Genomic DNA, 22,806 nt, shown 5'->3' on the forward strand with positions numbered 1-22,806 from the left:
AACACATAACCATGAAAAAGTACAATGCCCTCTCTCAAGTAATTGCTATTATGAAAAGGAAATGTTTTACAGAAAGACAAATCTTAATCTCAACTTCTCTCGACCAATGGGTGAAAATTGAATAGAAATAGAACAGATATTACAAGCTATGTAAACGCCAATGTCAATAGATTGCAGAGATATGTAATGCCAGTGTGAACGCACCCCCTCTCAATTACAGTAGAAAAAGCCAACCTGCTACTTCAGTGAATACAAGTAGAAAAAAAAAAAGCCCTGTTTCCCTCAAAGGAACACGTGCAAGATTCCGGCTACAGCATGTGATCATGGCAATGATAAAAGATTCTGAATCTGATTGCTCAATGATTTTACCTCCCCTTCAAGGCTGCAAAACGGGCTGCCAGGTCGTCGTAATCTGGTAACTTAGGATGCACATGCCCAGCTGCGCTTGATCTGTCTGGCTGAAAAGAAGCAGCTCGAGTAATCAATTTCATCACCTCCGATGAATTTGTTTCATGAGGAAGTGAAATGGATCGGGGTGGTGCAGAAACCGTCTCTGAGATTTCATCAGGCCCGTCCCTGCTGGTATGCCGTGGGGATTTATCTGCCTCGGTAGTGCCTTGCTGACGTGGGTGACGGCTTTTTGACTTTCTTCTCACCACATCTCCAGGTTCAAACGCAGAAGTTTTCTTGCTGTAATGTATCAAAAGTTTATCTATCATCCTTTCTTCTTCATCATTCCGATAGTGTTCGTCATCAAACAAGATTTGCAGGCCTTTTCTTGAGTCATCCCCCCTTCTCCTGCTCCTTGACCTTCTCTTCACACCACCTGTATCTTCTGAATTTCCAGCATCATCATGAGTGGAGTGTGACTTTGAGTGTCTCCGCCTCATGGATCTTGGTTTTGGTATGGGGTTACCAATACCATCATTCTGATAATAATTACTTTTCTCATGTCCATGATCATCTTGTCTTGTAAGTCCAACATTCTGCTTCTCATGATCCGGATATGATCCTTGTTGGATTTTCTCCGAGCTGTTCCAAGAATTGGCTATGTTATCCCTTGAAGGATCCTTCTGAACTGCATTAATGTCAGAACCAATCTGGGAAGACCCTACACTGGCTCCATGTCTGGTATCCTTCAGTTTAGAATTAGTTTTAGTGTAGGGAGGGGGGATAGCATTGTTATAGTAAGGTTTCAGCTTATGTGCTTCTTCCTTCAAAACATCTCTTGTTGAGTTTTCTATTTTGTGTTGTTCACCATAATTGTTGTGTGCTGCCAATGAATCATTGTTTGACCACAATCCTCCATAACTAGGAGTGATATCTGGCATTCCACGAATTATTGTGTCCTTGTCATCTCTTTTAGGAGCAGAATTCTCCCTGCCATCTAGCATTTTGGATCCACCATCCACACTTTCCATTCTTTTCCTTTGAGATGAACTACCTTGTCTGACAGTTTTCAGGGGAGTATCCTCCTTCCAAGGTTGATGTTTCTCCAGTGTGGCTTCTTGCCTTCCCTGGAGCAGAATGTCCCGGTTGTCCCTTCTAAAGACAATTTCTTCCCTGGCCCTGACTGGCTCGTGTTTGTCATGCTCAAGTCTTTCTTTCGATGGAAAATGATGTTTATGTCCTTTTGGGATGGTGTCCTTGTCATTATTAGGCATGTATCTGTCATCATTGCTGTGTAAACACCCATGAATTTTAGCATGGTCCTGCAAAACAATCAGCCATAAGGAAGATACAGCTTACTGCCCCCAAAAAAACAAAGAAAAAACAGGGGGGGGGGGATTGATTAAAAATAGTGAGAAGAAAAGAGGCAGTTAAGTCTTGGATGAAATGACATTTGAAATCAGATCATAGATATTAACCATTATTACAGTCTGGTAGCAATAATTCACCCTCCACCCCCAACATAAACAAATACACAAAAGACAAAAAAAAGGAAACAAAGGGGCAAACCTTTTTAGATTCTGAGGTTTTGGACATCCTCTGTTGAAATGCATTGGAGTCCCATGTTATGCAGAACTCCGATGCTATTTTTTGCATTAACTGAATTTTCTTCTCCGTCGTCACAAACTTTGACGATAGCTTTTCACGAAACTATTAATGAGGATTTAAAAGATCAGTTATTGAGAGCAATGGATATAAATTGTGTACAAGGAAAGGATCTACAAGGAATTACCTCTTGATTCACAAACAATTCCAGAGAATTCCCATATCTCTCATAAAATACATCTCTAAGGTCACGTAGCTCTGGCAAATTGTTTAATCCTGCAGCAGCAAACATCAGGGATGAAACAGCCTCCCTACAGTCCTCAGGACAGTGCCTGTAAAGATGACAAAAAAAGAATCAAGAGAAATATTCATAAAATTTTGGAATTAGTAATTTGATCTAACTTATAAAAGAATTCATGTTAAAATCTTTCAGTCAAAAGAAACTATATTACAGCTTCTTGGAATTACAATACTCCTGACTCTTGGCAGCCCCAAAACCTGGTCTAAGGAATAATAAACATCCATAACCACTGTTTTACTCTGGTAATTGCCCAAAAATTATCTAAAACTTTTATATGCAACAACATTTTGATGTAAATCTATGTATGATAATTTTAGCAATTCTCGCAGAACAAAGTTGAGTGACTTAGATACCATATTACTATCTTTGGTTTAAATACATCTAGGATACCTTTTAGTGATTCTCACACAACAAAGTTGAATGTTTGGAAGTCATACAATTTTATTTTCCTTTTTATATATGAACGGATTAAAAACCAATCTATCTTTATTGGTTCTTTCAAGCCAAACATACTGTATGCCAATGGCCATGCTAATACAGATGAACATTGTCCAACTCATATTTCCACAGCAATTCATGAATATATTTGTATCACTTTCAACCAAATTGAAATGCAACTCAGTGTAAATGAAAATGGGCGACCATTTGGTAAAAACGACAAGAAGCAAAACCTCCCAGAAAGAATATGTCAAAACAGGCGCTCATTATCATAAAAGCTAACCCCAACAGAAACGTATGTATACATTGCATCTATCTTCAATGACCAACAATGTGACGGTACCTAATCCATGCACTGGAAGCCCTTGATCTTAGCCAAAAGGCTGATAAAAGTCCAATAATGATAATTTTTTTGAAGGAGAACATGGGGCAACAAAGAGACTGTCATCCACAAGAGAACATGGCAGTGTTAAGCAATTATCTGCCTATCTCATAATTTTATATTTACCGTGAATGCCTATAGATCATATCATGTTGCTTGCAAACAATATGAACAAAGAAATATTTGCACAAAACTAAACTTGCCCGGCGAGAAAATAACCACGCATACCTCAATTTCTGCATGACTGATAGATGTTTCAACACGAAATCACAAAATTGCTCAACAAAATCATAGCAAGACAATTGGTCCAATTCAGCTAGCAGTCCCTCAGCCTGAATTAAAATTTTAATATTTCAGAAACTTACTTAAGAGCTTAGATTGGAATCATAAATAAAGAATCAAGAGGAAAAAAACAATTCAATGGACTTCAACTTGGCCTAATGCGCGACCTCATTGAAGGAAGCTTAACAGAAGTTCAAAATAAAAAATCACAAACACAGAAAACAGTTGGACATTTCACATTAGTTACATGCTTCCTATTTGCTTGTCGGTAAAATGAAGAAATTTTATTAAATCTTGCATTCTCCTCTCTACAGACTTTATTACAAAACTTTTAAAAAAAAAAAAAAAACCGAGATATTTCAGACAAATATTGCTTTCGTTTAAATTTTTCAAACGCTGATTTCTTTAATCCTCTTCCAAACTCTTTCTTTTAAGAGAAATCCTATTTTTAACAATAAAGCATTTATCAGATCCAACAGCGGAAAACAATATCAACTTGATTACGTTAAAGAAGGAAAGAAAGAAAAGAAAGGATGAGTACTCTGCCAAAAGCATTGATGTCGAGGCCATTAGCAAGGAGATCAGCCATATCTTTCTTCAAATACTTCAAAGTAGCATTTCTCTTTCTTCTTGCCACTTCGATCTGATTCTTCGTCGACTTTATCAGCGATTTACTGTCAAACCAAAAATTAATCTCTCTCTGTCTCTTTCAAATCATTCTTTAAACATAGCATATCAAATATATTTACCATTTTGCACCAGATCCTCGGCCTAGAATCCCGTCCAGCATCTTCTCTTCTTCTTACTTTCCTTCAACCAAAAAATGCTCGAAAATGTAGATTTGATTGCAGCCAAAAACAAAAATAAAAAAAAAATAAACTAAGAATTAGGCATTACTGAAGAAGCTCTCGTCAACTCTGAACAGAGGGAGAGAAGGGAAAGAGCTTTATGAAGTGAAAACAGTAAGCTCCAAGAAATTAAAAATTAAAAATCGTTTTTGGACACTTTTTCAAATACTAACGACTGGCACTTCGCTCGGCTGTTTCTGTGATTACCTTTATTTCTTATTATTTTTTTCAATTACAATCGTGACCTTTGCCTTCTACTTTTATGCTTTTCTAATGGAGCCCATTATTCGAACGTTATGGAGGGTAACTAAGGAATTAGAATTAGATGTACAATTGCCGGCGTAATTATCTGGGGTTCGGCTTACTCCAACCGTTAGATGGGAAGAGGTTTTTGGGGTCCGGTCTGGAATTGACGGTCGAAGATGATTGCGATTGAAGCAATATATTCTGGTAAGCTGGACCCCCACCATTTTCCTCCTTGCCTCGGCTACAATGGAGATGATTGAACGGCCGTTTTAACGGTAAAATTAACTTGGACTCCAACAACCACAACAAGGCGACGGTATATGACCATGCCTCTTTTTCCTTCTTTTCCCTCGAAAATATTATCATTTTTCTTTTAATGCTTAGCATTGTCTTTCCAAATTAACATCCTAATGTTCAAATATTAGGGAAGCATGCAAAAATTTAAAAATAAAAGATAATGAATTCATCAATTCAGATTGTTATACCTTAAAAATAAAAGATAGTATATTTAGGATCCCATTTACAAAAAAAATATAGTTTCGACAAGAAAAAATTAATTAATATCATGCTTGATTTTTCTAAATTTAGAATTATAATTCTCCATATAAACTACACTCTAGTTCTTAATTTTTAAAACTTGCTTATAATTAAGTCATGCTAGATTAATCGTTCCATTTTAATTTATGATCAATAAATTTTATATGTGTAACTCATTAGGTTCCTAATAAGTTGGCCCAAATATAATTCACAATCCTAAATAAAATAAAATTAAATAAACTAAACAAATTAATTTGTTATCAATTCAACAATTAATTTATATTTAAAATTCAAGTACAATATCTAGTAACCTGTTAAAATCCCTTAAATATTGAAAAAAATCAAAATCTTTCAAATTAATTTATTATCAATTTAAAAAATAATAAATATTTATTAATAAATAAAATATATTAACATAAATAAAATCAAGAATACACTAAAAAGATTTTGGTCATAATTAAATCTTATAATTATAACAACTTTATAAAAAAAAAATCAAAAAACATTTTTGTTCAAGAACTTTATCTTTACTCTAAATTTATTAATTAATATTTAATTTATCACTTAAATATTTGATAAATATTAAAAATAAATAAATATTTATTAATAAATTAAATATATTTACATAAACAAAATTAATATAAGATATAAGCAACTGAATTGAGCAGTTAAAAAGCATACGCACTGACAGGATTTTGGTACACGGCATTAGGAAGTGGAGGGTGACTGAAAAGCAATGAAACAGGATAAAACATGCGAAGGTCAAGGAAAGGGTAGAGATTAAAAGATAATTCCAATCTGACAGTCTTTGTTTTAATAAAATTGCTTTTGACTCAGAGACGTCCTTCTGCAGATTGTGCATTTCCTTGTCAGCAGCACAACCAACAGTTCAAATTGGACGTATTTGTTCAACCACCCATTATCCCATATCAGAAGAAAAACGAAAACTAGGTGCAGAACAATTATAATTAATTAACAATCTAGTTTATTATTTCCTTAAATTAACTTCTTTAACTGCTAACTTACCGGCACTGCACTGCAGGTAAGATCAAATATTATTTTTAACACACAAAAAATAAAAAGAAATGGATAGGTATTGTTTGTGTGTTTTTTAGCAGCATAAAAAAATTAATTGTGAATTAAAAAACTTACGCATGTGCTTAATAAAGTAAATGAAAAATTATATGCTTTTTTAATGAAAACACTTTTCTTAACATAAGCATTTTTTTTTATTAAATAGAAAAAATAGCATGATATGAAAAACAAGTTTTAATAAAAATAAAAACACACATTGAAAATCATATCTAAATATGTTGTGTGCAATCCAAGATTAAAAAAAAAAAAAACAATGATTAGTCTCAAAAAACTATTTTAAAATATAACAAATTATAAACTTTAATCTATCAAGCACAAACTTTTAAAAAAAAAATTGCATGGTAGGTTAATGTATAATAATCAACTAAATGATTGTTAATATTTTATTAAGAAATTATTATAATTTTATTCAAAAATAAATGATAAAATGAATGGTATTGAATGAAATAAAATACTAAGAAAATTAATTATTTAATTATAATGAATAACAAATATATTAAAATGGAAAAGGGTGTTGAACAATGTTAAACATTGTCCACACACTCTCAAAGCACTCTATTTATTAAAGAAGTGTTGTTCTTATTATTGTTGTTGTCGTCGTCGTCGTCGTTTCTTAACTTTTGTTTTCATCAATTGAGCTTAACTTTTGTTTTCATCAATTGAGTCTTTTAATTACAAAGTTAATAGCCAATTACTTTGTATTGTTGACTATGGATAAAATTAAAAAAAAAGGAGGACCAATATAGAAAAGAAGCCAAAAATAAATGGTGTGTTTAAAGGTGGCATGAAAAGTACAACTTAGTCCTTCAATTTGAAAAGTTTAAGCTGTGTGGTCCCTTACATTTTTCTAAATCTAGTTTTGGTACAAAACTTTATTTTTATTATTTTCAAGCCCTAGTTTGTGAAAGAGAGAGGAAATTTCATCTAATTCTAATATATAGAGAGAAAGTCATCATTTTTACATATTTTGGTCGCTAAATTGGTTTATCTTGGTATCCATGAATTTTATTTAAAGAGAGTAGCCTGATGGTGGTTGTTTAAAATTTAATATTACCTCAAAAATAGATCAAATTCGAGGAAGAAAAATCTAACATTGTTTGATTTCATATTTTAGAATTGTTTTCATGGTTTCTTAGGTTGAGAAATTGGTTTATAGATGTTCTAAAGGTGTTTGTGATGTGGTTTTTTTTTTTTAAAAAAAAAAGGGTTACAAATTGAGTTTTTAAAGGAAAATAGGTCCACCCTGATTTTGTAGCTATTACTATGGTGGATGAAATCTAAACAGATAAATAACACGTCGTCTGAAATATTTTATTAAAAAAATAGAAGATAAAAGGCCTAGGCGCAAGGCTTGGGCTGCCAGTCCACATGCCCAACCTCTTTTTTAGGGTTTTTTTAAAATATTTTTTTTATTTTGGTGTATTATTGATTTAAGAAAAAAAAATTATTAGACTTGATTTGGTTTTTGGCGCAAATCAAATTTTTGACGGGTTAAAACACAACATTTGAGCTTTTTTTTTGTTTAATGCATTTTCCCCTTAAAATTTAAGATGAATGCAATTTAACCCTTTGTTGTTATTTTTTTTTTGAACTTATTTTTTTTTTAAATTGCAATTTTCATCGTTGAGTATCATTTAACCAAAAAGAATTATACCCAATTGAGATCATGTTCATGAACCAAGTTGTAAATTTTATATATTAATTCAAGTTGACTAGAGGTAATACAATATGACATATTTTTTAAAATTTTATCTTTAATTCTTTTATAACTCTTCAATTTACTTTCAAATTTAATCCAATATGTGATGAATTAAACCCCAATCAAGACCCAACCAGAAATAGAATAAGAGAAGGAAAACAACAAAAAAGAGATAGATTATCCAACCAGTTAACTCATTATGATCATGTCCATTACTGTTGTGAGTTTCACACATAACTCAAGTCAATATAATGTGTCATCTTTTCATTTTATTCCCTTATTTATTTATTATTGAATCCCTTGACATTTTATTGTTTCATTTTTTTAGCTAGGGTTAAAGAAAGATTAAAACAAAAGTTGTGTAATTTCTTTTTTTAACCAGATCGTCATTTAAACAGGCCAACTAACTCGTTCTTAATCGGCTAGGTCAAAGAAGTCACACCGACTTTTTTTATTTATTAACGCTTATGGTAATTGATTTATTTTGTTTAATATATTGGTTGAGTTTTAATTATCATTTCAAATATTTCATTATATACCGATAAAAATAACAACATTTATATTTTTTAATGCAATTATTAGTTGTTTAGCTGATTTACAACAAAACACGGACTCAAAAGCTAATTTTAACTAAACTCTGAAAGGATAAAAAACCATGAAGGATTGTAAAGAAAAAAAAGAGTAGAACACTTGCTATATTAAAAAACATTCTATAACTTTATCTGAGAGAAAAATTAAAATCTATAGTATTTAATGGAATAATAATAATAATAATAATAATAATAATAATAATATGACTTTATGTCTTCTTTGGTCTAATCTTAATTTTACCTTTTGCCCTTCACATCACTGAGGATAGCTACTCAATATCTTATTCTGTCTCGTTCCTCCAGTTTCGTTCCGCGCACAAAGTACATTAATTGTATCTGTAAGGTTAATGTTTGATGTGAATTTAATAGCGTCCCAAAAACTTTTAGTCCTCTCTTTGAGCTGTGATCAAGCACGCCCTTGGAAACTTAAAATAAACTTCTTCTTCTTCTTCTTCTTCTTCTTTTTTTAATGAGTTCTATGCATAGATTTCAGATAGGTACAAAAACTGGTTTTTGAATTACATTCATTAATTTAAATCAACTCGAATTAATCTAAACAAATTTTAAAAATATATTTAATATTTTAATATTTTATATAAAAAAATTAAAAATTAATCTATATAAATATAGGTTATACATGTTAATATGTTATAACTAATGAAATTTAAAAGATTATTTTAAAAAGATTTTTTTTATCTCATATTAAAAATATATTATGTTAGTACGTTATCCTTTTAAGTTGAAGTATTTAAAACAAAAAGATTTTTTATTTCACATTAAAAGAACATAATTTTTTTTATTGTAAAAATAAAATACATATATTAAAGGACTTCAAATCTAATATTGAAAAAATAAAATATTCTTTTAGTATTTACGCAATGAATTTTGAAAATGATTAATAACCAACTAAAAAATATATATATATAAAAAAGGTCTTTAATTAGAAGAAAAATCATATTTGAAAAATAAAAAAAAATCTTAACCAGGTTTTTTTGCTCATCTCAGTCTTTTACCTTATCCATTACTAGTCTAGATACCAAGTCAATTGCTAGTCTAGATACCAAGTCAATTGGATTTCATTGGATTTCATACCAATCCGCTGGGCTGGCCAGGTTTAATAACTGGAGTAAGATCAAAATAATGAGAAGCGCAGATTAAAATAAACTTGGTTGGCCTGTAGAAGTATTGATTTTGTCTGGTATAGAACGTATTGCTAGCTCTGTAACTATTGCATGCTCAAATTCATAAGCCCACTGCGACACAAAACTCATACTGTTGAACGAGCCTTCTTCTAGGAGAAGAAGATAACGCGGGGGTGAAAGTAGAGTAGAAGCAATTAAGCAGAGCTCAATACAATGTCGCATAAAACACAGCAATTAAGCAAAACTCATTTTTTTAATTTTAGGTACTTACATAAAACACTCAAGAGTCGGATAAAAAATAAACACCATTAAAATGTCGCATTAGTCATTCTCAAAAAATAAAATACTGGGAATAACAAAATGGTAGTGAATTTAGCAGCACCCTTAGTTTCATAGTTTTGGGACAAAGGAGCTTACAAACACAGCATTAAACTTTGTTTATCGTCAGCTATATGCCTACATGTATCTCCACCATAACAAATGAAGCAGATGCAATTCATTATTAGAACAAGTAGCAAGTTAAACCATTCAAAATTGATCCTAGAACAAATGTTATAATGGCAACAAATTGAAACAGTACATAAAACTCACTCCACGCATATTGCTTCAAGCAACTTCTCACAATCATCGCTCACTTCCACATTCTCCATCTTCAATCGGCGACGCATCATCTGGCTTTTCCTTCCAGCCGCTGCATAAGTTCTAATCAATGACTCAAATACCTCCACTGCTACATCATCTACAGCCTTCTTCAAAATCTCAATAAGACCTTCTGCACCATCCACATCCTTCTGCTGCTCAAAATGTGCCATCAAAGACCCTACAATCACAGGTGATGGAACCCACTTCTGACCATTCCCTCTACCAGTAGATACCGCTTTAGCTAAACAATCAACTGCCACTTTGATATCCTCATTTTTCAAATAATAATCTAAAAATATTTCCCAGGTTTTAGCATTAGGTTTGGCTCCTCTCCTGCGGGCCCTCTCCTTGAGCTCCTCTGCCTTATCTAGCATGCCTTCCTTGGCATATGCACTGATGAGAACATTTGCGACCCTGATATCATAAGTTGAGCAACCAGATTCCCATTCCCTGAAGCACTTCTCTGCACCAGGTACATCCTTCAAGTTAACCAGCACTTGAATCATATTTAGATAGCTTATATTTGCAGTTTTAGGAAAAGCAAGCCTCAAAGAACGCCATATTCGATAAACTTCAAGCAAGTTTCCTGTTCGGCCATACAAAGTAATGAGGAACTGAAAGGCAGAAAGGTCTTTGTTTGCATTTCTCTTCTCCAGTTCTTTAAGTGCTGTTTCCGCCTTCTCAAAATAGCCAGCGTCAACATAAATCGAGGCTAAGTTGCTATATGTTGTCCAATCGGCAGCAACTCGGCCATCCCTCTTCATCTCCTCTATTACTCTTTCAACACCAGAAATATCATTTACAGCTGCCAGAGCCCTCATCCAGACATTGTATGTGTAAGAATCTGGCATGACATTGTTAGCCTTCATTTCTTGTATAATTTCTGGGACCCTTTCAGGCTGACCCACTTTTGTGTAGAGAGTCATAAAGCTATTGTAAGACATGGAGCTTAAACCAAGATTGAGCTCCTTCATCTTTTCAATGAGAGCTTCAGCTTCTTCAGTCATCAATTCTTTACAGTAACAGTTGAGAAGAGCTCCATATGTTAGAAGGTTCTTGGATGTTTCGGGTAGATCAATGAAGTAATTTTCTGCAGCAGGTATGCCTCGAGTTTTGGCAACAAGATCAAGATGTATAGCTTGCTCACTCACAGTTTTATTCATACCCCTCTTGGACATAGTTTCTGATAGCTGTGAAACAATGAAATAATGCTATACATTATGCATGGTATGATTGAAAATTTTTAAGCAAATACATGATTATGACATAAGAGGGTGACGGAAAAGAACGAAGAAAAATACAAAGTAACCATAATATACATTAACCCTGGAAACATTGAGGGCCAAAAAATAAGGTACAACAGTTTTTAATACGGGGATTCAGAACATACACTAGTTTGAGACAAATGGTCATAGAGTAACTGTAAGGCACAAAATAAAATTTTAAAAAATGGACTTAAATGTTCATAAAATTTGACATGTTTCAACTTCTAGATTCAGACAATCATATCACATAAGCATTGAAGTTCTAAACCATAGGAGTAAAATGTTCATTAATTGTATATAATATCACAAACAATTAATTAGAATACAGGAACATGAAATTGAGGATTTGGAGAAGGATACCTTGAGAGCAGGGTGATAAAGATTGCGACTGCGAAGCTTCTTGATGGTGTCGCTTACTTCCCATTTGAAGACAAGCTTGGAGCTCTTGAGGAACTGATTTAACTGTTGTCTCACACTTACCTCTGAGCTGCCTTCTCTGAACAGCCTCACATACAGTGCTTCTTCCAGGTACTTCTTTGATCTTTTGGTCACATTTTTTGTCCGCCCATATAACTGTGGTATCGCCATTCTTTTTCGTGCTTGCCAATAAACGGTCGAAAATCACAACCAATCAACTCATATCGATTCAAAATACCATCATTACCAATCCAATGACAACCGTACACAAGTTATTCACATTTAGTTTCCAAAACACAATATGCCGAGGTCCCGGAAAATGTTGAGATTTTTCCAAGTGAATGTCTAAGAATTCCATCTAACCTCTCTCAAAACTTAACAATTCTTTAGCCCACATAACTCTACGATTCAATCAGACATTCATAAACTGATTCAATGATAAGAATATATTACATATTTACAGTTACCACTAACCTTGAAAGTATGCCTCCAAGTTCAAGCTGAAGCAAGGTCCGAGCACGGCTTGGTTAATAGAATAAAGGACTGCCACAACCGGATTCCGACAGCAGGATAACAACCGCCGATGGCTAGATGAGTGTGAGTTGGTGGAGTTCCGACGTTACGCTCAAAGTTACCGATAATGAATTCTTTGTGGGTGGATGGTTTAGGGTTTATGCAAACGAAGGGAAGGGAACTTTTTTATCTTTATTATTATTATTATTATTATTATTATTTAGGTTATATTCACTTTTTTTCATTTCTTTGAACTTAGACCATATTTATTTTCTAGAAAATAATTTTTGAAAAATAATTTTTTAAATTTTTTTATGTTTGTTTATTATTAGAAAAAGTGATCAATGGAAAACACTTTCAACAAAAAATATTTCAATAAAAAAAAATTTAACTTGGTTTTCAGGAAAGTATTTTCTCTTAACTGTGTTTGTTTTCAGGAAATTGATTTCCGGAAAATCACTTTTTAAACTTTTTTGTGTTTGTTTGCCATTAGAAAAGTTGGTCAATGGAAAACATTTTCTAATAAAAGGAAAATTTGGCTTGGTTTTCAGGAAAGTATTTTCCTAAAAAATTTGAGCAAAAAACACTTTTCCGGAAGTTGTGAAAAAATTAGAAATATCATTATTTGCTGATTATATCAAATTTAATCTTCAAACTTTTGATTGCTATATATATTTTGTTTTGAATATTTATTTTTCAATTTCATCTTTTAAAGTTTTATTTTTATATTAACTTTGGTTCTTATTTTTATAATTGTTATTTGTTTTTTCCTTATCATTTTTTTATTGAAATTTTTTATCTATCAAATTTGATCCTCATTCTTTTGATTGTTACTTATTTTTATTTAAAATAATTTATGAAATGTTGATTATTATTATTTTAATTTCTTCATCTTTCATTTTTTTTTAATTTTTTAGGTTTGATCTCTATTATTTTGATTATTATTTATTTTATTTGAGATAATTTATGAAAAAAAAAATTTCAATTTCATTTTCATTCAACTTTTTAATTTGTAAGATTTGTTCCTCATTATTTTAATAAACTTTAGAAAAATAAAATATTAATAAGTTATTTTCCAGCTTATTTTTCATGACATAACTAAACACTGGAAAATGTTATCCAACTTATTTTTCATTATACTACCAAACATCAAAAAATATTTTCTCGAAATTCACTTTCTAAAAAAAAACTACTTTCCAGCAAACAAATGGGTTAAAGATGTTTGGCTTTGAAATCAATTTCTTTTTTAAAAAAAAAAAAAAAAAAACTAACAACAATATACTTTATCATTAGCGCTAACTATATTGGGATAAGTTAATTTAAAAAAATATAAAAAAAAAATTCTAAGTATTGTTAATATTTTTGTTAGTAAAATAAATTAAAATATATAAAAATTGATATAATTTAATTTAATTAACTTAGATTCAAAGAGAACTTGGAAATCATTTAAAATGTAATTTGACTAAAGAAATTCATGTTAATATTTTTTTTAATATTAATACGACAATATATTATATTGATCCAAGTTAATTAACTGTCAAATTCACAAGTTAAATTATGAGACAATGATATCCTCATAAAAAATAAATTAAGAAGTTCAATTCTTAATCAACTCAATATTAAAGAATGAATTTTTTAAAAAAATCAATTAAAAAAAAAAAACACGACCTGAGTTAACCCGGGCTAACTTGCTAAATCCACAACTAAACTCATGAAACTAGGATAACTTTATAAAAAGCAAATCAAAACAAATTATGAAGTTCAATTTTCAATCAATTCAACGTTGAATGATGAAATTAAAAAAAAAAACAATAAAAAATCTAAAAAAACACTCAAGTAAACTCGTAACCGAGGTCATGAAACCAAGATAAGCTCATAAAAGGTAAATCAAAATAAATTATGAAATCTAATTCCTAATAAACTCAATATTAAAAGATAGAATTGAAAAAAAAAAACTAAAAAAAAAAAACAAAGCACTATTCTAGTAAACATCAATTTTTTTTTTTTAATAGACAATGAAAATTATAAATGTAATCTTCTTTTTTTTTTGAAATTTTTAAGTATTGGTATTTTATATCTTATATGGTTTTTGTTTTTTTTTTAGTTCAATATTCCTTTTAATTTTCACCAAGCTAGCATCTCAACATTTAAAATATTTTTAAGCATACATGTTCGCCTAAATAGAAATTAAGATCTAAAGTCCAGTCACTTAGAAAATCTTAGATTTAACATATCATTATACCAAGATAGTGAGTGAGATCTCACATCCTAACACTTAGTGAATTTGATGGTACTAGATTTTAACTATCCCAGGGGTATCCTTGTTTTTGGCTTGACCTGGACAAGTCTAGTTCATTAAAAGATTTGACCTTCGTAATCTTGTACTTAATTTTTTTTTTTTATAAGAATACTTGTTGAGGGCCATCCATATGAGTAAGGTTGTATACACCCTTATACTTAGGTAAGATGGCCTTTTATATCCATGAGGGTTTTTTGCCTTTATACTTGGGGCAAGGTAATGTTCCTATAATAAATGAGCCATTTCTTTTATACTTGGAAAAGATGATCTTTTCTATCTATATATAGTAACCTTTATGCCCGAACAAAATAATTTATAATGTTCAAAAGTCATTGCCTTTATACCTGGAAATGATGGTAATTTAATATAGTAAGAAGATTAATACTAGAGGAAAAAGCATGTACTTTTTCATTCATTCATGGTGCTCAAAATACTTAATGATATAGATATTAAATCCTTAACCTAACGATAGTATATTTTTAAATGATTTGAGTGTCATGCACAAATTAGGTTTTTCCCAATGGTGTTCAAAAGGTGATAAGTTTTTGCATCAATCATATAAACAATTTTGTAAGGGTTATCCCATTTCGGTGATAGTTTTTTTTCCCCTCAGAGTTTCCTATTACCTTTAGTTTTCTCAAGACTAGATAGTTCCCTAATATAGAAACATTTGCTTCTCACTTTTTGATTATTGTATTGAGTTGTTTTTTGTTTATAAATCTCATTCCTATTCGAGTCATCAATTGGGTTTTCTTTAATAGGTCCAGATTCACTATAAGTTCTTTTTTATTCTCTTTACTAAAATAGTTTTGTACCATGTATCTTGGGCACCCAATCTTCATAAGGAACATCTATTTTCTGCTATAAGTCAGGAGAAATGAGGTTTCATCCATGAAGGTCATTTGGATGGTTTTATAGACCCATACAATCTTATCCAAGAGGTCTATCCATTCTTGTTTTGCTTTTTCAATCTTTTTCTTGAGCTTATTTAGATCTATTTTATTCATGAGCTTTATTTGTCCATTTATCTATGGATGGGACACATAGGAGAATATTTTTTTTATATATATTTATAGTCTTTGTTAGAGTTCTTTTAATTTTTATATTGTCATATTAGGTCTTACTATTTATAATCAAACCTTAGGTGAGATAAAATAACAAATTATATTTTTTATATGATGAAGTTTTATATATATATATATATATATATATATATATATATATTAATTAGGGCTTTAACCTCTATCCATTTTCTGAAAGACTCTACAACTACTAAACAAATTATCTTCTTTCATATGCCTTAAAGAATGGTCCTATTATGTTCATTTTTTACTAAAACAAGGGTAAAAAGGATGTAATGACAATCATTCCAATCAAGGATCAATAAGGTAAAAGGACGAACCCTTAGAACTTGTTGTATTTTTAATAAAATCCACGACATTTTAGGTAATGGTGGGCCAATAAAAATTTGCTCGAGCTAGTTAAGCTTTTAGGGCTCTTATACGCATATATATGTCATAAACCCTTTCGTGGATTTATTTTCAACACATATTGGATCTCGTATATTGATACACAATTTAAAAATAGTGTAGTTATAGATCTTTGATACAACTGATCATTCACCAATCAATATCATATTGCCTTACCTATAAGGTGAACAACCTTAACCTTATCCATAAAGTAATCTTTAGTTAATTCATATTTCTTAACAAAAATCCTCCAATCTTTATCTTCATCTCCATCGCTGACCTTGATTACACCCACATGCATCTTTTTATTCTTAATACTTGGACTTTTGATGACCTTTATCAACACATATAGGAGAAGATCTGTTGAGTTAGCGCTTACTAACTTTAATAAAAGATTTTATCAATTATTTTTCTTTATCAAAATTCTTATAAGAGAGATTGTGTTTCCTTTCTCTTCTCAACCAACTAGTAGCCCAAATATCTTTTATCGGTACCTGATCATCAAGGAATCCTTTTCTTTAAATTATCTCATACTAGTCCATTATCAATTATTAGTCGCCATATACTTTAAATGGAAAATTGTTCAAAACCTTTGCCATCATTGAGCCAGCTAGGAGAGCTTGATACCTTGTGGTATTATTAGATGATACAAACTCAAAACATAATATATATACTTAAAGACATTTTTTTTAAGGCTAATAAACACAATTTTGTCTTCAAACTAGAACATATTACATGATACATCCACAAGTGACTCATTAAAGTAGTACTCAACTATAAAGTCCATTATCCTAGATGAGAGATAAATCTATTAAGGGTTGTCACCCTTCTTATGAGCTTTTGTACATCCATGATTTACAATAAAGGTGTTATATTTAAGATATTTTGTATATAATTGTGAATGACTGCAACAACTATAACTAGTTTATAATTATGATTGATCATAAGAGCAATAGTCATTATGTAAATTATAATTGACCACAACAGTTAAAACTAAAAATGTTAAAAATAAAAATAAATAAATAAGCTATAATAATAAAGACTAGTAAATTTATATATGATTAGCCGGTCATTTGGATGGAGACTACTGTGATTGATTGATATCATAATCGATCATTTGGATGAGAACTACTGTGATTGATTAGTATTATAGATGGATTTTTGGATGGAGACTGTGGATACAAATATGTGATTAATTGAATGTTTGGACGGAAACTAATGTGATTGATTGGTATCATAGTTGACTATTTAGAAGATAATAGATGCGGATATGTAAATTAGTTGGTTGTTTAGACAGACTAACATAGTGGATTTAGTATCATAGTCGGCTATTTGAATGAATACTATGAATATAGATATGAGTATTAGTTGCGATTTAGATGAAGACTAATGTGGATAGTTGTGTTAAGGGGGGAGTGTTCTATAATGTGCCTAGCCCAAAACATAATTCAAATTTATGTTTGGAACCCATATATTTAGTAGCTTTGAAGGCTTCGTTAGAAATTAGAGTTATACCTCCTGCATTTTTCGGTGCCCCAAATGACATACTACTTTCTCAGTTTGTTTTATTTTTATTTTTTTGACACCTGCTGCTGTCCTGCCAAGCTTTATCTTCTAGTTAAATTAGACAGCAATCCAACTGGACAATGCTTGAGAAAAAAAAAACGTTTGTAATAGAGTTTCCTTACCTAGAATGACAAGTTCTGAGATTATAGATCGTTTATTACAAGGAAAACATATTTCATATTTATGTCTAGAACCCATACGTTTAATAGCCTTGAAGCCTTTGTTAGAAAATAGACTTTCCATACCTTGGATCGTTGTTTATAAGAAATCCATCATAAAGTCTATTCTTTGTAGCAGCAATTTATTTCAGAAATGGTACTGCAGGCAGATAGTGAAAATAGAAATTATTAATGAAGCACAACATAGAATATTTAAAACTTCAACACAGCAATGAATTAACATCTATTTATCGCATTTTGCCATGTATTATGTCCCATTGCAAGATCTTTGCAGCTCATACTGGTAAATACCAGCCACAACATCACCCTACCTTGGATGATTACTACATTCCATCCACTTCCTATTACCAATGAAAAGCTAGACTTGGCTCATCAAAAACTTGGGGAATTGATAGACAATTCAAAAGAAAATTCAAGGCTACCACACTGCTACTAACACTACTGCTTCTCGGGCTTATCTGGTTCTTCTTCCTTTTCAGGATCTTCCTCCTCCTCCTCTTTCTTTTTCTCTTCTTCTTCTTCCTCATCTTCTTCAGGAGGATCATATGGCAATGGGGGTGGTATCGGTGTCTTCATAGGGCTAAACTTCGGGAATATATCAGGCCTACTCCCCGGCTTCGGCCTTTCCCACTCCTGCCATGTGAATAAGATGAAGGTAAACCACCAAGTTCAGATATCAATGAACTCTACAGAAGACTATTATTCACCATGCCATGTCAAGCAGCAGATATTCAGGACAACACTACAAGCCCATAATGTTCCCAAAAGATCTAATTGATGGAATTAAAATTTTTGAAGATTTAACATATAGAGGAAGTTTCATTTATTTCCCATTAATTCATAAGAACCAAACCAGGGCCCAACTTTATGCTTTCAGCAAAAACAGCACAAAATTTGAAGAACCACATGAAAAAGAAGATTAACACTAATACACAATTTTTCAGTGGAGTAGAGACAAAAGATGAAAGCTATCTAAATGAATAAAGCAGCTTTGATAATTAGAACCATTCACCTAGCAATTCCTCATGCAACTCGCATAGCAATTCAAAATGTTCATGCAAATTTTTCAAGCTTGATCGCTCAAGATATACAGGAATAGAGCAGTTGACTAGATAACCAGTCACTCAGACAATGATTCCCTCATGCATGATGTCAAAAGGCAACATGGGTGATTTTGAGCGCAGTATATCCTTTTTCTCTCTGTCTATCTAATATTGCATGGTTTTCAAGGAATCTACCTCAAAATACAACTGTAGCCCCTGATGCAACACAAGCCAAATGGAGATCAAGTTGCAGAACTACAACTTCAAGAATAAGATTTCCATCTCTAATTATGATGCATAAACAAAATACAACCCTGAAAATTTGCACAACTGGGCTTTGGTGGCTGTACCTGAATATGATATATCATCCTAGATCAAATCAACCTTGTTTGTTATCCAATAAAGCAACCTTATTAACTCTCCATGAAAAAAATTGAATGAGATCAATTAGTAGAGAAAATCAAATAGTAGAATTGGATGACAACATTCTAGAAGTTGAGCAGAAAGATAGTTTTGGTTGGTTTGGATGATCTTATAGTCTACATGACCTGGTTAGACAATATACTCGAATTTGAGTGCTCCGCAGAACTCATAAAGCAAAAAATCAAACTCTATATTCCACCCACCACCAAGACAGAAGGAAAACCCAACACCTCAACCTTTGAGTATGTTTCAATCAATAGCCCTATGAAATCAAGCAGACAATAACTTGATCCACTTTGCATCGATAAAACTAAGCTCACATCAACCATGGATGCTCACTAGTCATTCTTAAGAACTCCACGAAGCCTAATGAATCACAAGGATGAAGCATAGAAGAAAATAAGAGCAAATGACATCATTATCCAAATAGCACGACACTCGGAAATAATCTACAAACACAACATTTGAATATCAATTGAGCATATGACCTAGTTTCAGTTTTGAATTCCAAAGGGTGTTTGCAGACCTTTTGAATACATTGTCAGCTTCACTTGGAATTGTTACTAACTGAAGAGCTCCTTTGCTACATTAATACCCATATGGGCTGTGGCACATTTTCTTTAGAGATTTTTGCACATCACTACCCTCAACAGCACCTCTTTCGTGTTTAATATAGATAGAAGAAATTCGAACAACAAAAGAAATCAAAGATGTGAAACATGGATTACCACAATGAAAAACACCCCTTCCTTGCTTCCTTCCCTTATGCAACTTTCGTCGAAACATGTCTTTGAGGGTGTTTAACTTAGGTTTTGACGACACTAATTCAACATAATTAATAATATTCTTTGACACGACAATTTAAGAATAAGTAAAAGTAGTAGTAGGGAGAGGGAAGTACGATAGGGAAATCGAGAGGACTTCGGCGAGTCAATTTCTCTTCATCAGGTGCCATAGAAACAACCTGCATCTGCTTCTTCTGTTTCCTGCTCCCGGAACAAACCAATCGTCCAGCCACAAAGCATCCGCAAAATTGGCTTTTAAAACAAGATGAAGACGACGACGCTGAAGCTGTTGTTCTTCCTGCAGATTTAGGTGGCGCCGCTAGGGGTTTCGAAGTTGAACATATCGAGAGGTAAATGGATGCCATCGTTTTTTTCTCCCTGTTCGAATAATCTCTTATGGAACAGTTTGCTGTTGTTCTTCTTCACTGATTTGATTCCACAAATTCGGAAGAGAGACGGACTCTGTCTTTCTTTTAATTTCTGGTATCAATCAATACGGCGAGAGAACAAGCAGCTACCGCCTCACTCTCTCTCTCGACCCTCAACGCAAACTGCTAGAACACACCTCAATTTTTATTTATTTTTTGCCGATTATCCTCCAACCTCATTTTCTAGGCGGGCGTGGTTCCTCAATTCTCATATACCTTTCGTGGGTCTTGTTGCTGGTCCGGCCCAACTCCCAGCTTTCCACCAAGCCCGACTCACGATGAGATTCACCAGTACGTTCAAAGTTACCGATTCCAATACAAATCCAAATAAATTATCTTAAGTATTTTCAGATTAATAATGAACAAGATAGTTTCAATAATTCCTCAAGTTGTCATCGTAGCCATTGCCTTGTTCTCGGTTCAACTAATGATTAGGATACCATTGTTTGTTTCTTTATGTTTATGTATCATCAACATAAACTAAAACAAAAGGTGAGTAACCATGCTTGTGACAATAAAATAATAAATAATTAGTTTCGATTGTGTAAAACTAGCATAAAAAAATATCAGAAAACTTAGAAAACCGATTCATGGAGACTTGTTTAAGCCTATAAATAGAATTATTAAGATCACAAGGTAATTATTTTCATATGCTTGTAACTCGGTGGAAGTTTTATATAGACTTATTTTGATAAATTTTCATGCAAAAATATATTATTAACATTTTGATTAATAAAAAAAATTATTTTTTAACCATAGCTACTTCAAGAAGAACTCGCACAAAACAAGTTTTGCAGCTAGAGAAAAAGTCTTGTGATAATCAATACTTTTAGTTTAAGTATATTTTTTAGCCACAAGCCTAGACTAGTAGAGTTTGATAGAACCATTAAATCGTTGTTTAATCTTGTGCATCTATTTGTATTAATGTACTATTATTTTGTGGAAGATGTATAAATGACTGAATGTTATTTTTTTTTAGAGCCTCCCACCATTCTAGAGTTTGCACTATTTTTTAAAAATACTTGTGTCAATGATTTCATGAGTCATGAGAAGTAGTAAAACAATCATATGGTTAATACTTTTCTATTGAAAAATAGATACATGCACTTAAGGTGACTTGAAGGTGAAGAATTAGATTGTACACAAAATAATGATAGTTTTTTAAATATGAAGGCAGTTCACAACTCATTAGTTATAAATTATTTTATTTGAAATAATTTATATATATATATATATATTATGCTAATATACATATTTAATTTCTTTTATTCTTGATTGATTAGATGAGTTTCTCTTATTCTTGTTTAATTTCAAAGAGGATACCAATGCTATAAACACAAAATAATAATAGTTATTGAGAATTTATGAATACACAAGACATGAAATAATAAAGAGAGATAATTATTTATTAGGTGGTCTAATGATAATGATAAGAGTTTGAGATTAAGATGTTTGTTTCCCTTGTGGTCTCAAGTTCGAGTTTTATGATTGCTAATATGATAACCACTATAGGCTTATATGATCGTTAACTTCATGACCTGTAGGATTAGTCGAAATACATGCAAACTGGTTTAGATATCCATGTTAATAAAAAGAGAGAGAGAGAGATGATTCATAAAGTAATATTAAACATTAAATATATAAAAGTAATACTAATAATTATAAATAATTGGATGATAATCTTAAAATATGTCGTCAACTTAACTTGTCATAACAACTTTAATGAAATTCATTTTTTTTTCATCGGTGTTTGAGATTATAATAAATGTTTTTTATTTGAAAATATATTAAAATAATATTTATTTTAACATCATAACAATTTAAAATCATAAAAAAATAATTTTAATAAAAAAATTTAAAATTTGAGTTTTTGTACCACTGTGAATTTTAGAGCCACCATCTTCATCCAAGACACTAAAAAATCACAACCCAAACCTCCATCTCTCTTTGTCCCACCAAAATATCACAAAACTTTGATGTGAATCCTGGTCTTTTCCATAACTGATATCTTTTTTCTACAACTTATATGGCATCCATAACTCTTTACAGCCTATATTAAAAAATTCTAAAAAAATCCCTAGCAATTAGGTTTTTTAAAATAAATTATGAAGGTAATTCTTAATTAATTTATTATTGAACAAAATTAAAAAAAAACTAATTAAAAAACAATTATAAAAAACCACCCGAGTTAAACAAACAAATCTATAAATTGTGTTATAAGA

General features: G+C 31.4%; 3 protein-coding genes across 6 annotated transcripts; all 3 read right to left on the reverse strand.

Moving 5' to 3' along the window:
* Positions 1-12: 12 nt before the first annotated feature.
* On the reverse strand, positions 13-4,421 carry LOC118051668 (uncharacterized). The gene is made up of 7 exons (XM_035062397.2): positions 4,296-4,421; positions 4,148-4,208; positions 3,940-4,072; positions 3,345-3,448; positions 2,183-2,327; positions 1,960-2,100; positions 13-1,712 (listed from the first exon to the last, which is right to left on the reverse strand). Exons 2-7 carry the CDS (start codon positions 4,186-4,188, stop codon positions 366-368), a joined length of 1,911 nt encoding a protein of 636 aa, XP_034918288.1. The 5' UTR covers positions 4,189-4,208; positions 4,296-4,421; the 3' UTR covers positions 13-365.
* Positions 4,422-9,883: 5,462 nt separating this feature from the next.
* On the reverse strand, positions 9,884-12,600 carry LOC118051670 (large ribosomal subunit protein mL101 (rPPR4)). Of its 4 annotated transcripts, none has more exons than XM_035062399.2 (3): positions 12,354-12,600; positions 11,823-12,051; positions 9,884-11,387 (listed from the first exon to the last, which is right to left on the reverse strand). In XM_035062399.2, exons 2-3 carry the CDS (start codon positions 12,048-12,050, stop codon positions 10,143-10,145), a joined length of 1,473 nt encoding a protein of 490 aa, XP_034918290.1. In that variant the 5' UTR covers position 12,051; positions 12,354-12,600; the 3' UTR covers positions 9,884-10,142. The 4 variants fall into 4 exon arrangements, with proteins under 4 accessions (XP_034918290.1, XP_073262143.1, XP_073262142.1 ...); XM_073406042.1 differs by having other exon boundaries at positions 11,823-12,061; XM_073406041.1 differs by having other exon boundaries at positions 11,823-12,280; positions 12,354-12,599.
* Positions 12,601-18,096: 5,496 nt separating this feature from the next.
* Positions 18,097-20,765, reverse strand: LOC118051686 (uncharacterized). The gene is made up of 2 exons (XM_035062414.2): positions 20,273-20,765; positions 18,097-18,538 (listed from the first exon to the last, which is right to left on the reverse strand). The coding sequence occupies exons 1-2, from the start codon at positions 20,519-20,521 to the stop codon at positions 18,344-18,346; spliced, it is 444 nt and encodes a 147-aa protein (XP_034918305.1). The 5' UTR covers positions 20,522-20,765; the 3' UTR covers positions 18,097-18,343.
* Positions 20,766-22,806: the final 2,041 nt, after the last annotated feature.

Source organism: Populus alba, chromosome 18 (genome assembly GCF_005239225.2).
Source record: "Populus alba chromosome 18, ASM523922v2, whole genome shotgun sequence".
Taxonomy (NCBI): domain Eukaryota; kingdom Viridiplantae; phylum Streptophyta; class Magnoliopsida; order Malpighiales; family Salicaceae; genus Populus; species Populus alba.